General features: G+C 36.9%; 1 protein-coding gene across 3 annotated transcripts in view; it reads left to right on the plus strand.

Annotated features, from left to right (window-relative positions):
* Window positions 1–14956, plus strand: part of LRRC28 (leucine rich repeat containing 28) — a 183707-nt gene that overhangs the window by 132630 nt on the left and 36121 nt on the right. For all 3 annotated transcript variants that reach the window (XM_069540468.1, XM_060005505.1, XM_060005504.1), the window contains one exon: window positions 2589–2691. In XM_069540468.1, the coding sequence (XP_069396569.1) occupies window positions 2589–2691 (103 nt within the window). The remainder of the gene's footprint in view (window positions 1–2588; window positions 2692–14956) is intronic.

Here is a 14956-nt window from a genome sequence, read left to right on the forward strand (position 1 = left end):
CCAAAGAATCTACACATGTATTTACCTTTTGACCTAACAAGTCCACTCCTAGGAATCTATGATGAAGGTATACTTCCAACAATATAGTTGTATACGTATACATGAGTTAGTATACTTACATATGTTTTGTAGATCTTTCTACTTAGGGATCCTAGAAGCAATGTCATTCCCATAGTAATGAGCACACCTAGCACTCAGATCTTGGTTTCTAAACACCATACCCTATTAAAAGGAATTAAGGCTCCTTGGAGAAGTAATTGATTTCAGGGCTATAGCAGGGAAAATACAAGCTGAGCTGGGACTGTCTTGTGGTGCCAGAAAGTATGATGATACTCAAAAAAGGATGAAAACTTGTTGAAAGAACATAAGGACCAATTTTAAGTGTTCCTAATTGCCAAAACTGAAACATTTTAACCACTACAATGAACAATAATGGTATTGGGTTTTTAGTCCTTACAATAAAATAAATATCCATGAATCCATACTGTTATAAAAATCAAATAAATGGGGGAGAAGGGATGGCTCTTCCTTACAGAAGAATTCCAGTTAATAAATGTAGACAGAAAGATGGTAATCGAAAATCACCACTAAATGAATACCGTGTAATAATTGTTGCAAACAAGACCCATTGATGAATGCTAAAATTAATGGGCAAAACTTTGAGAAGGAACAGGATATTTACATAGTCTTGGGGCTGTAGTAATCTGAAGACTTGACCTGGGACTTGGGGGAGCTGCTTCCAAGGTGGTTTACTCACATGGCTGTTGGCTGGCAGTCTCATTTCCTCTGCTGGAGGGCCCTCATGACAAAGGAGTTGTCTTCCTGAACAAGCGATCCAAGGGAGAGAGCAAAGAGGAAGCCACAATGCCTTTTGTGACTTACTCTGAAATCACAAAATCACACAGCAGTTCTGCTTATTGTGTTTGTTAGATATATTACAACCACCACACTGGGAAAGGGCATCTCTAGCTAGTAGGCCAGTAATTTTTTTTTCTCCCTAAGAGTTGCCACTTCCCAGTGCTTTTGTTGCCTGTTCCCAGTGCTGCCAATTTTGGTTCCTCTTTTTGTAACTTGCCCCAGTGCTATTCCTGGGCAAGAATACTGTGATAGGACTTGTAGTGGAAAAGAGGAGGTAATGTTCACCTTTTCCTACCCATTTCCATGGCAAACCCTTCCTTACCTCAATCTTATATTATCCCCCTCTCACTTAATGTAACAAATTATCCAGAACCCATCTGTGAAACAGAGACTTTATACAACCCTCTTAATAGCTGTGATCATATTATATTACAGTTATCATTTTTCATGTCCGTCCTCAATATCATATTCATATCTGAATCCCCAAGGCCTACCATAGTGCCTAAAAGGTCCTTAATGGGTGAATGGGTTTTGTTTTGAAATGTAAATATGCTTAAGAACCACCTAATTTAGCTTTCTGGGCCTTTGTCTTTCCTAACTGTAGAAGGACAGGGGAAAAAGAGAGCTCCTTCAGCCTATTTCCTATTTTCACAAGCAGAATTATAGTTTGAAACTTTTCAGAGATTGAAAACTTTTCAAAGATTATGTTCTTACTTCAGGAGGCAGAGGGTTGGCAAGGCTACTGAGGATTCTGTTCTGTGCCTCTGTAACGATGAAGACAAATAGCTCTACCCTGTGAGTGATAGGAGTGGAAAGGAAAGCTGGTCGAACAATCTTGGGCACACAGTAGACAGGAAGGGATGACCTCGGCACTTGGAAGTGTCTCTGCTGCCTGTGATGGCCAGAGAGCACCTTCAGTACTTTGTGCTTTGTTTCCTCACTGAATCCTCCTCCAGTCTTTGCTCCCCCCTTGTCCGGCTACTTCTGCGAAACTTCTGGATTCTCCCTCTTTCTGGCATACTTGTTCCTATTGCAGATTCTTCTCTTTGGGCTCCCTTTCTCACCTCTTCCCATTCCTGGTACAAACCAATTCCTGTCCCGGCTTCCTGGCTTGCAGGTCTTGTCCATCCGTCTGTACCTCACACCTCACTGAGGACTGGGATTTGGGGTTCCCTTTGCTTCTTCCTGCCCCTGCAGCCACGGGCAGTTCCATCCATTCTTAGATCCACACCTGGCTCCTGAGGCCCGGCCCAGCCAGGGTCAGATTGATCCCTAGCCCTCCTTTACCCCTCCTCCCATCTTTCTGCCCAGGGGAGGTGAGACACAGTAGGCTGACCTGCCAACTTAGTTTGTGTAACACTTTTTCCTATGGAGAAAAATGAAACTAAATAAACGACCTATAACAAACAATAAATAAATAGAAATTGTTTATTAAAAGTCATAGAATTTTTATGTGGGAAGGAAATCTAATAATATTTCATTCCCAGTACTCATTTTACAGCTTAAATGCTCAAGGTTCAGGTGGGTTGAGTAATTTTTCAATAGTCATGTTTTCTGATGTAGAATCTCATATTACAGCTGACATAAGTTCACACCTAGTTAAATCTGCAACACTTTTTTTCTTCCAGAGTAGAAATTTGAATTATTCTAATATTATGTATTAAATTTTATGTTTCACATTATATTGGTGTATGTTTATAGGAATTATAGCACTTTTCTTTCTAATCCAGATTTAGGTCGATCTCGAGAACTACAATATGTGTACGTGGATAACAACATTCATCTGAAAGGCTTGCCGTCCTATCTGTACAACAAAGTCATCGGGTGCAGTGGGTAAGGCTGATTTCACATTTTATACTATCACTCACCTCTTTTGCTAGCTTTGTTTCTACTTCAGTATTTAGTCCTGATAAAACTCAAAAATAGATGAACTACTTTTGATAATCCTGTTCAGTTTTGTTTTGGGGCTTAATATGTTAAAACAAATACCCTTAAAAGTCAAGAATATTGAGCAAGCAATTTAGAGTATTGTACTTCAGGTTTAGTTAGTAAGCTGTAAATTTGGTCAGTAAGTTGTTTGTTATTTTCCAGTCAAAAGAAAAATTAATCTATGCATACCATTATAAGCTCAATAGTATTAGTCACAGAAACTGGAGGAATCTGCATTAACGTAAAAGCTTTTCTTTCTCTGCACTCCATTGCAGTGACAATTTTACCACATTAGTATCTAGGACTATACCAATTGAAAATATTTAGAGCTCAACATTTGAAATAGTCCCTCAATACAAATCATGATTCTAGCAACCAAAACGTATGTTTCAGTTAATAAGAAACGATAGGCTTTTATTTTCAGAGCAGCAATGATCTTTCATTCTCAGTTAGGCTTTTAGAAAGATGGCTTCAGCTTCTCCTTCTATAACAGTGAGAAAGAACCAACCCTAAAGTGGTTCCCAGAGTGGCATGGGCTTAACACCGGACAACTCAGCTGCCAGAACCTGCTTTTGACTGGCCTCACTTAAGCAGCCAAAGGATACTTGGAACACCTTTGAGGGTACTTAGCCAGCATGTTGACTCTCTCCTTATAATTTCAAACATCCTGCGTAACCTGGCTCATACTGTATGTAGTTCTGGCAAGGAAAGGGATGCCAATAAACTTGTGTGTAGCGACAGCCACTCCCCTGCTGGCATGGCTCTGGGGGATGGGCATTGAGCAGTGATTGCTCCAGAGAGGGTAATCCTAGTGGCCTTCCCCTAAGAAAAATTATACAGTTGTTATCTTGGGAGAGCCCTAGATGAATTCAGTGCCTGTATAGGCTGATGAAATACAAGCCCAGAGACATATTCCAGAACCTTCTATGAAGCATAGAAAATAGAATATGTAATGGAGTTTTTAGCTCATTGATTTTTCTACAGCTGATCATGTGACAGCTACAATCTTACTCACTCATTAATCATAATGAGTTTGTAAAAGATCTATAATATAGCCTAATTTTTCCAAGTGGTGAGTGAAATACCCTCAATTACCAAGATACACGGAATGATGCAAGTAGGCTCCAAAACTGAAGGCAATTTTCTTTCACCAAAGCCTTCAGAGACTGCACTGAAATATGATTTAAATCTCTACCACAATTAAAGAATAGCTCTTACTTGAGGTAAAGAGCCTTCTTCTTTGGTGTTTAGACATGGATATTACTGACTGCCAGAAAGTTCTATTTGTGCAGAGTAGAGAGATAGTATATTTTATTTTATTTATTTCATTTTTGGCCGAGCCGTGCAGCTTGCGGGATCTTAGTTCCCTGACCAGGGATCGAACCTGGGCCCACGACAATGAAAGCACCAAGTCCCTACCACTAGACCACCAGGGAATTCCCTTTTTTTTTTTTGATATATTTTAATTGTTGACTTGGTATCTGGTAGCAGAGGTAGTGAATTTTATGAGAGTTCCAAATCTTTGAGAAAACAGTAAGGCAGAATATGCAAATTACTAGCAGATAGTCTACATTTTTTATTATTATTAGCATCTTCCTTTGGTAGTAGTAATAAGAAGATAAATAAAATTTTTAAAAAGACAGTTATCAAACAATCAGTTTTCTAATATTAATAGATTTTGGAGTGTTGGCAGTCCCACATACAAATAAACAGTGATCCAAAAGGTATTTTTAATCTGTTGGTTTAACTCAGAATGCATTTCTTATAGAAGCAGTTCTGGTGGTTATACTCCTAGCCAGCTCATTAAAAGGTCATTTAACCCATTTTGCACCCCCCAAATTATACTTACTTATAAAATATTTCTGTGGCAAAAATGTATTCAGAATTCTAATACATGTGACTGTTGAAGTCTTGGCAACAGAATTTAGGGGCTCCCCTTCTTTTATCTCTTTTATCTGTTGTATATGTGCAAAGGGACTCTCCCATTCCAAGTCAAAGTGGGGGTGTTTTGGGAAAAGGAGGGGCAAGGTCTAGAACAGGGTTCTAAGGTAAATCTTATATAAAGAGCATAAGGGTATTTGAGGCCTAGAAAGTGTACCTTTTGATTCTGAACAAGGATCTTGGTTCGGTTGTTTATTCAGTGCGTATTTATTGAGCAACTACTCTGTTTGGTCACTGTCTAGACAATGGACATACAATGTAGGAGCCAAACAATTCAAGTACCTGCCTTCCTGGACCTCATAATCTAGCTAGGGATCCAAGTGAACAGTCAATAATTAAACAAACTCAGTGCTAATTCTCTCCAAGGAGATGATATTTAAGCTAAGCGTAGAAGGATCAGCACACTTGGTTCTCCACCACCATCACATGTTCTTTCTAGCCCAGAGGTAGGTCTGGAATAAAGAACACATCAGCTCCTGCTGTACTGTGCTTTCTCTGAAAGAATTGTATTACCCTTCTCTGATTAACAGTCTAAGAAAATTAGAGCAAAATGAATACAGCTTTAGGGACCTGTGGCATGATATAAAAATGTCTGACATATATATATATAATTCACATCTCAGAAGGAAAATAGAGAACCAGGTATAAGGCATATAAAAAGATATAAAAATAGCTAATAACAAATGTTGCACAGTTTCAAGAAATCTCAGAAGTCTCACAAAATTATCTTTGATATTCATAGAAATGTGAATAAAGTTAGCTCCTCCTTATTCTATGTTCATTTATTTGTCAAGTAATTATTGAACTTTAGCAAGTCAGCACTGTGCTAATAATTGTAGAAAAGATAATTTAGATGTTTATCCTAATATATAAAAATAACTAATACAAAAAATAAATACCCTAAGAGAAAAGTAGAGTGGTGAAAATTTAGAGCAGGGGACTGCCTCTTTATGTCCTAGCTTTGAAGTCACACACTGCCATTTCTATTATATCCTATTGATTACACAGGTTAACCCTATTCATTGTGAGAGGGAACTTCCAGGAGGGGAGCAGCATGGGAGCCATCCTGGAGGATGGTTGTCACAGATTCCTTGCATTCATGCTCTTTGCTAGCCTCTTGGAAAAGTATAATTTTTATTTTGTCTGGATTTTTCTTATTGTTACCACAGAAACAAATGTCTTCCATTCTTCTATATTTTACCTTGAAAGAGAAGTCCCTCCCATGTTAGAACTTTAAAAAGTGGTAATTGGCACATTTGCTTACTCAGGAGAACTTAATGTTAAAAGTGGCCCAATACCAGAGTTATTTTCTCAGTTGTCTGATTATGAGAAAAAGAAACCAAGACACTGCTTTGCTTTGTCTTATATAAATAAGCAATTATAGCTGGATTTGGGTACAAATTGGATAAATGATTTGGTTAAATGGTTTGTTAATATAACCACTCAAGGTAACAGAGTTGTCTTTATGAGAAATGCATTCAGAGTTCTGAGTTAAATCAGCATACTAGAAAATATCCTTTGGCTCACAGTCCATTTTTGTGTGGGGGCTGCCTACACACAAAAAACAAACTGTACTAGATACTTGAACCACACCTCCATGTGGCAGGCACAAAGCGGCCTAGCTACATATTAAAAAAAAACTGAGGTATGATTTGAGCTGTCACTCAAGTGACAGAGTTTGTTGTTTGATTCCAATGTAGTAATTAATTGCTTATTAAAACAAAAATAGTGACACTCCTTTTAAGTTTTAGAGGAATATAACAGAATCCAGAGTATCCACAATATAACTTTCAAAATGTCCAGGGTACAATCCAAAATTAAGTAACATTTGAAGAATAAAGAAAATATGACCTAGTGTCACGGAAAGTAAAAACTTTACTTGATGAGCTTAACACAGAATGGTATAAGAGAGGAAAAGTCAGTGAACTTGGAGGTAGATCAATAGAAATGATTCAGTCTGAAGAACACACACACACACACACACACACACACACACACACACAAAGACTGAAAGCAAGAATGAACATCAGCATCATCAGGGACCTGCCAAACAGTACAAAAAAACCTGATATTTGTCATCCCAGAAGGAGAATAGAGAGAAAATGGGGTGGTAACAACAAAATTGTTTGAAGAAATATTGTCCAAAAATTTGCCAAATATGATGAAAGACATAAATTTACATTTTCAAGAAACTCAGTGAACTTAAGTAATATAGATTACAAAGAAAACTGTACCCAGTCAAAGCTGCTGAAAACCAAAGATAAAAAGAAAATCTTGAAAGCAGCCAGAGAAAAATGACAAACTACATACAAAGAAATAATTCAAAAGACCATTGCCTTCTCATCAGAAATTTTGAAGGCCAGAAAACAGTGGAATGATATTTTTAAAGTGCCAAAGAAAAACACCAGTCAACCTAGCAACCAGCAAAAAATACCTTTCAAGAATGAAAGTAAAATAAATGCATTCTCAGATGGAACAAAACTAAGCCTTAAAGAGGCTCTGCCAAGAGGACAGACGTTTTATCCAAACCAAGGCTTATTCTATCAGGGTGACATAATTTCTTTCCTTCTCCATATCTACTTTTTCCCTTTACTTTTCCTCTTATTTTAAGCTGAAAAAAAAAAAACTTTTTTGCTAAAAAGGGTTAATCTGGTAGCAGTTCCCCCAATAATGAGCATGTGGATGACAGTGTATTTTCTGAAGTATAAAAGACAGTTACTTGCGTTCTTTTGGTAAGGGAATTGAAACTAATTCTTTACTCTTAACACTTTGGTTGGTGGCATGGTAAGTTTGAAAATGCATACGAATTAATTTGCTACATCACATACATGTTTTGGAGCATAATCTCCGTGGCAAAATGATGTTACCATTCATTTAGCTTGTTTAGGTTTAAATGCTGAATGGCAGCTCTGAAAACATTGAGTTGAAAGGGAATTGTGATAATTGTTATAAATTATTTATGTAACTAAGCCAAGGGTCCTAACATTTATAACAGACTTCAGCTCATTTTAATAACTCACTTAAGGGTTCAGATGTACAATCTTTTTTGTAACCACCTCAGCATTTATTCTAAAGTAATAAAAACTATCAAGTTAGAAATCAAAGATGCCAAGGCTTAACAATTGCCAGCTACTAGTTATTTCATTTTATTGTGAACTGAGCGTATCATGGAGCTTCCATCCCTCTTTACTGACAGTTCATTTCATGATTACTTCTTATTGAGATGAGCGACACTAGCTTTCAAGACAGGTACCTTTCCAGCCTTCTCTCCCATTTGCTGTTCTCTTCCATGGACCTGAGAGTCTGGCCACTAGCACTGTTGTGTAACCCCATCTGCCCTGTGCATTCACAGAGCTGAATCCCTGTTCCCTTTCTCTGGAATATCATCATGTTAATCTTAGTTTTCAACAGTAGATACCTTCAGAGCAACATCTAGACTAGTGTTTGACCAAATATCTGGGTGCCGTGGCCTAGCCAAGTTAATACAAAAATTTAACCATCACACCATGTATATTATCCCCCAAAATCATTTATTATAATAATAAAGAGAAAGCACAGCTATAAACATTGCTTAAACTTTACTGTGTACCAGGCAGTGTACTCATTGATTTATTTGCGTATTGCACATTATCCTCCCAGCAACCCTTGTGATAATCATCCTTATCTTAGAAATGAAGAAACCAGAGCTCAGAAAGATTGTCTCAGGTCACAAAGCTAGATGGCAGTAGAGTTATTATCTGCTTCATTGTCCACACTCTTAACCACTGCACTACATATACTGTCTCCCTCTTCTCCTTGGTCTAGAATCACCTCTATACGTTTGAGCCCCTCTACTAGCTTCTTGAGAACAGGGATGAAAAATACCTTTCTTGTTCCTGCATTATTCCATGTCGTGGGGTGGATATTTGGTATCTGATGAGGTCAGGGGAGGTTGGCTATGGCCAACAGAAAGATACTAACTCATGTGAATTCCTGCCTTGTAGCCTGCATTCTACATAGCTGCAACTCTTCTCCAGTGTTAACTAGAGAAGGCATTTAATAGAAGTATTGTAAAATGAATTTAATTAGCTGTTTACAGCCAGCGGTGAAGAGTAGGAACTTCTGCTAAAAGAATTGTCAAAGGGAAATTAGACCTTATATAAAATGAGGATCCACATACTTGTTAATGTGAGTCTTTTCAGCAGTTTGTCAGAAACCTAATCTTTCTAATTATTGGAGACAGAGGAAGCATTAGGAAAAGTCTGGCTTTCAGTTTTCTAAACCTTTATTTGTTATTGTTAAATTCCTTGGACAGTGTTCCTTATAGAGTTCATCAACACTTGTAAGGTTAAGAAGCAGCAGCTGTTAAGGCAATAGCAGTATGAAGTAATTATTCATGAATTGCTTGCTTGCTTTTTACCCTATATTTTTTTTGTTCTATGATTTTGCCCAGGATTCTCATAACTAAAGTATGGCTATAAAGTTTGGAAACAAATAATATGCTTTACCATGAGTATTAGGCTTCTCCATAGCAACAGAACCAATAGAGAGAGAGAGGTGTGTGTGTGTGTGTGTGTGTGTGTGCGCGTGTGTGTGTGTGTGTTGTGTAGCTGGGGGGGGGGCTTGCACTGAGAGGAAGAGGGAGATTGATTTATTTTAAGGAATTGGCTCACATGATTGTGGGCACTGGCAAGTCTGAAATTCGCAGAGCAGGCTAGAGACCGAGGGAAGAGCTGATGTGGTAGCTTGAGTCTAAAGACAGTCTGGAGGCAGAATTTTTCCTTGGGGGACCTCAGTCTTTTCCTCTTAAAGGCCTTCAACTGATTAGACAAGGCCCACTCAACATTATAGAGGGTAATCAGTTTTATTCAAAGTCTACTGTTTTAAATGTTAATCTCATCTTAAAAATACCTTTACAGAAATATCTGGCCTGGTGTTTGACCAAATATCTGGGTGCCCTGGCCTAGCCAAGTTGATACAAAAATTTAATCATCACACTATGTATTACTGTATATCATCAAAAGAGTCACTTATTATGTGTTTGCCTGTGTTTCCAGACTTAGTGGCCATACTGCATAATAGCATATTGGATATGATCCTCTCAATTTTCTCCATATTAAGAAACAAATAGTAATTATACAGTAAAATTTAAATTTATTTCCTCATCTTCACAAAATGCTTCATAAGGGTAATACCTTTCTAACCCACAGAAATACTCATGCAAAGTCACAATTGTGCTGCTACAGACTCTTCATGTTTATGTGATCACATAGGGTCAACTGAGGTTTTGAAAGTAAGAGGGGTAAAGGCAAAGTAGCAAATCAAAGAAAAATATCATAGAAATTTTGACACCAGTTGGCAGGCCACTGTGAAGCTGCTTTGCACTAGTGTATCCATACTAACTGTTAAATTATTGACAGTATTGAAGTATTTCTACACAAGTTAATGAATAGCTATTGAACTAAAAGCCCCTGAGGTCCCCCACTGCTGTGTCTGCCTTTCCCCTAAGATCGCCCCATAATCCAGCAACTAAAAGGCTAATGACCAGCAGAACAGAGGGCTCTAGGACTGTGCTTTAGCACAGTGGTACTGTTTGTTTGGTTTTTGCTTGTTTTATTAAACTATAATTTACATACAGAAAAGTTCACCCTTTTTAGTGTATAGTACTGTGAATTTTGACAAATGCATACAGTTGTATAGCCACCACTATGATCAAGGTTTAGAACATTTCATTCACCCCCAAAATGTCCCCCATGTCCCTTTAAAATGAACCTTTTTTCTTCGGGAGACACCTCAGCCTCTGGAAATGGTTATGTTTTGTGTCCCTATGTTTTACCTTTTCCAGAATGTCATATAAATGAAATGACACAGGCTACTGCAAACATTCATGTCTGGGGCTTTGTGTGAACATAATTTCATTCCACTTGGGTAATATCTAAGAATGCATTTGCTGGGCTATGTGGTAAGGATACGTTTAACTTTATTAAAAACTGCCAAAATGTTTTCCAACATGGCTGTGCTGTTTTGTATTTCATGAGAGTTCTTGTCAGTTTTTTCTTCTTTCAGACATTCTAGTAAGTGGGTACTATCTCATGGTTTTAATTTGCATTTCTCTAATGACTGTTGTTGTTGAACACGTTTTCATATGCGTATTTGCCCTCCATGTACAGTTGACCCTTGAACAATGCGCGGGTTGGGGCGGACTCTCGGCACAGTCCAAAAACCACATATAGCTTATAGTCAGTCCTCTGTATCCGGGGTTCCTCTGCATCTGCAATTCCACATTTGTGGATTCAACCAACCCTGGATCGTGTAGTATTGTAGTACTTATGATTGAAAAAAATCCATGTTTAAGTGGAACCACGCAGTTCAAACCCATGTTGTTCAAGGGTCAGCTGTATCTTGGGTGAAGCGTATTCCAGTCTTTTGCCCTTTTTTTAAAAACTGGATTGTTTGGGCTTTTTCTTACTGAGTTTTGAGAGTTCTTTATATATTCTGAATACATGTTTCTCATCAAATACGTGATTTGCAAATATTTTCTTCCAGTCTGTGGCTTGTCTGTCATTCTCTTAACAGATTTAACTAGCCTATATTGTGGTTCTTCATAGTTCACCACTGATAAACACACAACTCAAGATATATTTAATTTAATCCATAAATGAGACATTTTCCATTTGACAGATTACTATATTTTCCTAAATAACCATTTCCTTAAATGTTGCCATCCTGGTGAGTAACCAGATACAGATAATGTGATGCTCATATCTTTTTGGCACATCTGCTCCTGAGACAGACTGGACCCCCACGAACTACCCCAAAATTATTTCCTTTTTGGCACCATGTGGATGACTCAGTATTCTTTTCACCATTTCCTTTTTATCTTTTCTCTTTCAAATTTCTTTCCCTGTGTGTGAAGACTCAAAACAACCAATCTGTATTTGGAACTGCTTAGGCACCAATATAGAACTGCTAGATAGAAGAGAAAACTGATCACATTCGATGAGTTAACAACAGAACTTCCATAATACAGTTAGATAATGTGTGATTTAGAAACATCAAACGTTGTGACATATCATTGGTAAAAGATGATGTCAGGAGAGACTTTATAAAGGAATTAGATTTGGGGAGGAGTAAAATTTGTATCTGGAATGACAGGATATAGAAAATTCCAGGCCCAATTTGGCCTGTAGGCAAGAATAGCCATGGCTTATTGAATACAGTGTTGCTTGTGTTAAGGGGTATGATTCAGAATCCACAAGGAAATGGTAAGGCCACCAGCATCCATGAGATACCTTTCTGCTTAAGTTCTCTCCCTTTTGCATCAACTAAGGTAAGAGGGTCATTTCTTAAAATTTGACTAGAAAGCTTCCATATTTTGACCCTGCACATCAGTGTAAATATCATTAACTTACAAAAATAACATTACTAACAATTTTGAAGCCCCTGTATGGTTCTCTCCCATGTATGCTCCTCCTTCTTCTCCAAGGTTAGCCATTACTCTGAATTTTGTATTTATCATTCATTTTCACTGAGTTACGATTTTAATATATGTAAATACATCCCCATATAGTGTATTGTCAAGTTTTATGTCTTTTCTTTAACTTTGTGTAAATTGAATGATGCTGTATGTATTCCTCTATGGTGTACTTCTTTCACATAACCTTTTGTTTTTATTCTCCAACTTCTCCACTATTTTTCTGCTTCCCTTTAGAGAAAAACTCTTTGAAAGAGTTGTCTATACTCACTTTTTCCACTTCTTTCTATTCTCTCACACCGGTTAGGCTTTTATCCCCATTGCACCTATATAAAGTATATATATAATTTGAAAAGTTTTGATGTATATATGTATACACACACATACATACGTACCTCTGAAACCATCACTGCAATTAAGATAATAAACATATCCACCACCACCCAAAGTTTCCTCGTGCCCCTTAGTAATCCTTCCTTCCTTGTCTTCATCCTATCTCCAGGCAACCCTGATCTGTGTTCTATTAACTGTCAATAAATTTGTATGTTCTTGAGTTTTATATGAATAGAATCAAACAGTATATACTCTCTTTTTCTCTGTCTTCTTTCACTCAGCATAGGGATTTGGAGATTTATACATGATATAGTGTGGATCAACAGTTCTTTTTTTTATTGCTATGTAGAGTTCCATTGTATGGATATATCGCAGGTTGTTTCCATTCACTTGTTCATGGACATTTGTGTTGTTTCTAGTTTTTGGCTTTATTACAGATAAAACTGATGTGAACAAATGTAGACTGTCTTTTAAAGGTCCTAGACTTAAATTTCCTTGGATAAATACCTAGGAGTGGAGTGTCTGGATCATACAGTACATGTATATTTAATTTTTGGAAGAACTTCCAGACTTTACAAAAATAATTGTAACATTCTACATTCCCACCTGTAATATAAGAGATTATCAGTGCTTACATATTTTAAATTTTATTCTAGGTGTGTAGTGATTTTTCCATTACGTTGTTAAATTTCATTTCCCTAGTAAATAAGGGTGTGCATCTTTTTATGTTTTATTTGCCATCCATATATCTGCTTTGATATCATGTCTAAGTCTCCCATTTTTTCCTTGGGTCTTTGTGTTCTTATTATTGAGTTCTGAAAATTCTCTATAGATTCTGGATAAAAGTCTTTTATCATATATATGCTTTGGAAGTATCTCCTCCCAGTCCATGGCTTACCTTTTCATTTTTTCACAGGGCCTTTTGGAGAGCAGACATTTTTTATTTTGATAAAGTCCAATTTATCAATTTGTTCCTTTATCGATCTTGCTTGTAGTGTAACCCAAATCACAAAGATTTTCTCCTATACTGTCTTCTAGAATTTTTTTTTTTTTTGCGGTACGCGGGCCTTTCACTGTTGTGGCCTCTCCCGTTGCAGAGCACAGGCTTCGGACGCGCAGGCTCAGCAGCCATGGCTCACGGGCCCAGCCGCTCCGCGGCATGTGGGATCTTCCCGGACCGGGGCACGAACCCGTGTCCCCTGCATCGGCAGGCGGACTCTCAACCACTGCGCCACCTGGGAAGCCCTGTCTTCCAGAATTTTTAAGGAATTAAGTTTACATTTAGGTCTATGATTCATTTTGAGTTAATTTTTGTGTATGGTATGAGGTATGGTTGAAGTTCCTTTTTTTACATATGGATATACCAGTTGTTCAAGCACCATTTGTTTAAAATACTATCCTTTCTCTACTGTATTTCCTTTGTATGTTAGTTGAAAATTAGTTGTCCATATATGTGTGGGTCTATTTCTAGATACTCTGCTCCATTTATCTGTCTGTTTTGACACAAATACCACACTGTCTTGATTACCATAGTTTTACAGTAAATCTTAAAATTAAAAAAAATTTTTTTTACTATTCTAGCTGCTTTGCATTTCTATATAAATGTTAGAATCAAAATTTCAATTTATATATATTTTTAAAAGCCTGTGATTTTAATTGCATTGAGTCTTTAGATCAATTGGAGGAGAATTAACATCTTAACAATATTAAGTCTCCTAGCCCATGATCACAATAAATGTCTAATTCCTTGTCTTAGACATCTTTTGTCTGATTTATCTCTAAGTATTTCATATTTTTCATAGTATCGTATATGGTATTTAAAGTTTTTTAAATTTCCAATTGATTGTTGCAACCATATAGAAATACAAATGATTTTGTATAACTGATCCTGTATCCTCCAAACTTGCCAAGCTCACTTACTAGTTCCAGTAGGGTTTTTTTTAGATTATCATGGACTTTCTACATACACTCATGTCTTCTGGGAAGGAAGTCAGTTTTACTTCTTCCTTTCAAATATGGTCATGTTTTATTTCTTTTTCTTTCATTACTGTACTGGTTAGAAGCTCCAGTACAATGTTAAATAGTAGAAGCAGTGAGAGCAGACATGTTTGTCTTGCTGAACTTATGGGGAAAACAGTCTTTCAACAATAAGTATATATTGACTGTTGTTTTTTCATACATATGCTTTATCAGATTAGTAAATTCCCTTCTATTCCTAGTTTGCTGAGAGTTTTTTAAATTACGGATGGGTGTCGGATTTTGTTAGACCCTTTTTCCGCATCTATTGAAATGATTATATGGTTTTTCTTTTTTAGGTTTTAACATAGTGATTTACATTGTTTTTTTAAGGTTAATATAATCTTGATTAATAAGATAAACTTCATTTGGTCATATGACTTTATACATTGTTAAATTCAATTTGCTAAAATTTTGTTTAGACTT

Source organism: Delphinus delphis, chromosome 2, assembly GCF_949987515.2.
Source record: "Delphinus delphis chromosome 2, mDelDel1.2, whole genome shotgun sequence".
In the NCBI taxonomy this organism is placed as follows: Eukaryota; Metazoa; Chordata; class Mammalia; order Artiodactyla; family Delphinidae; genus Delphinus; species Delphinus delphis.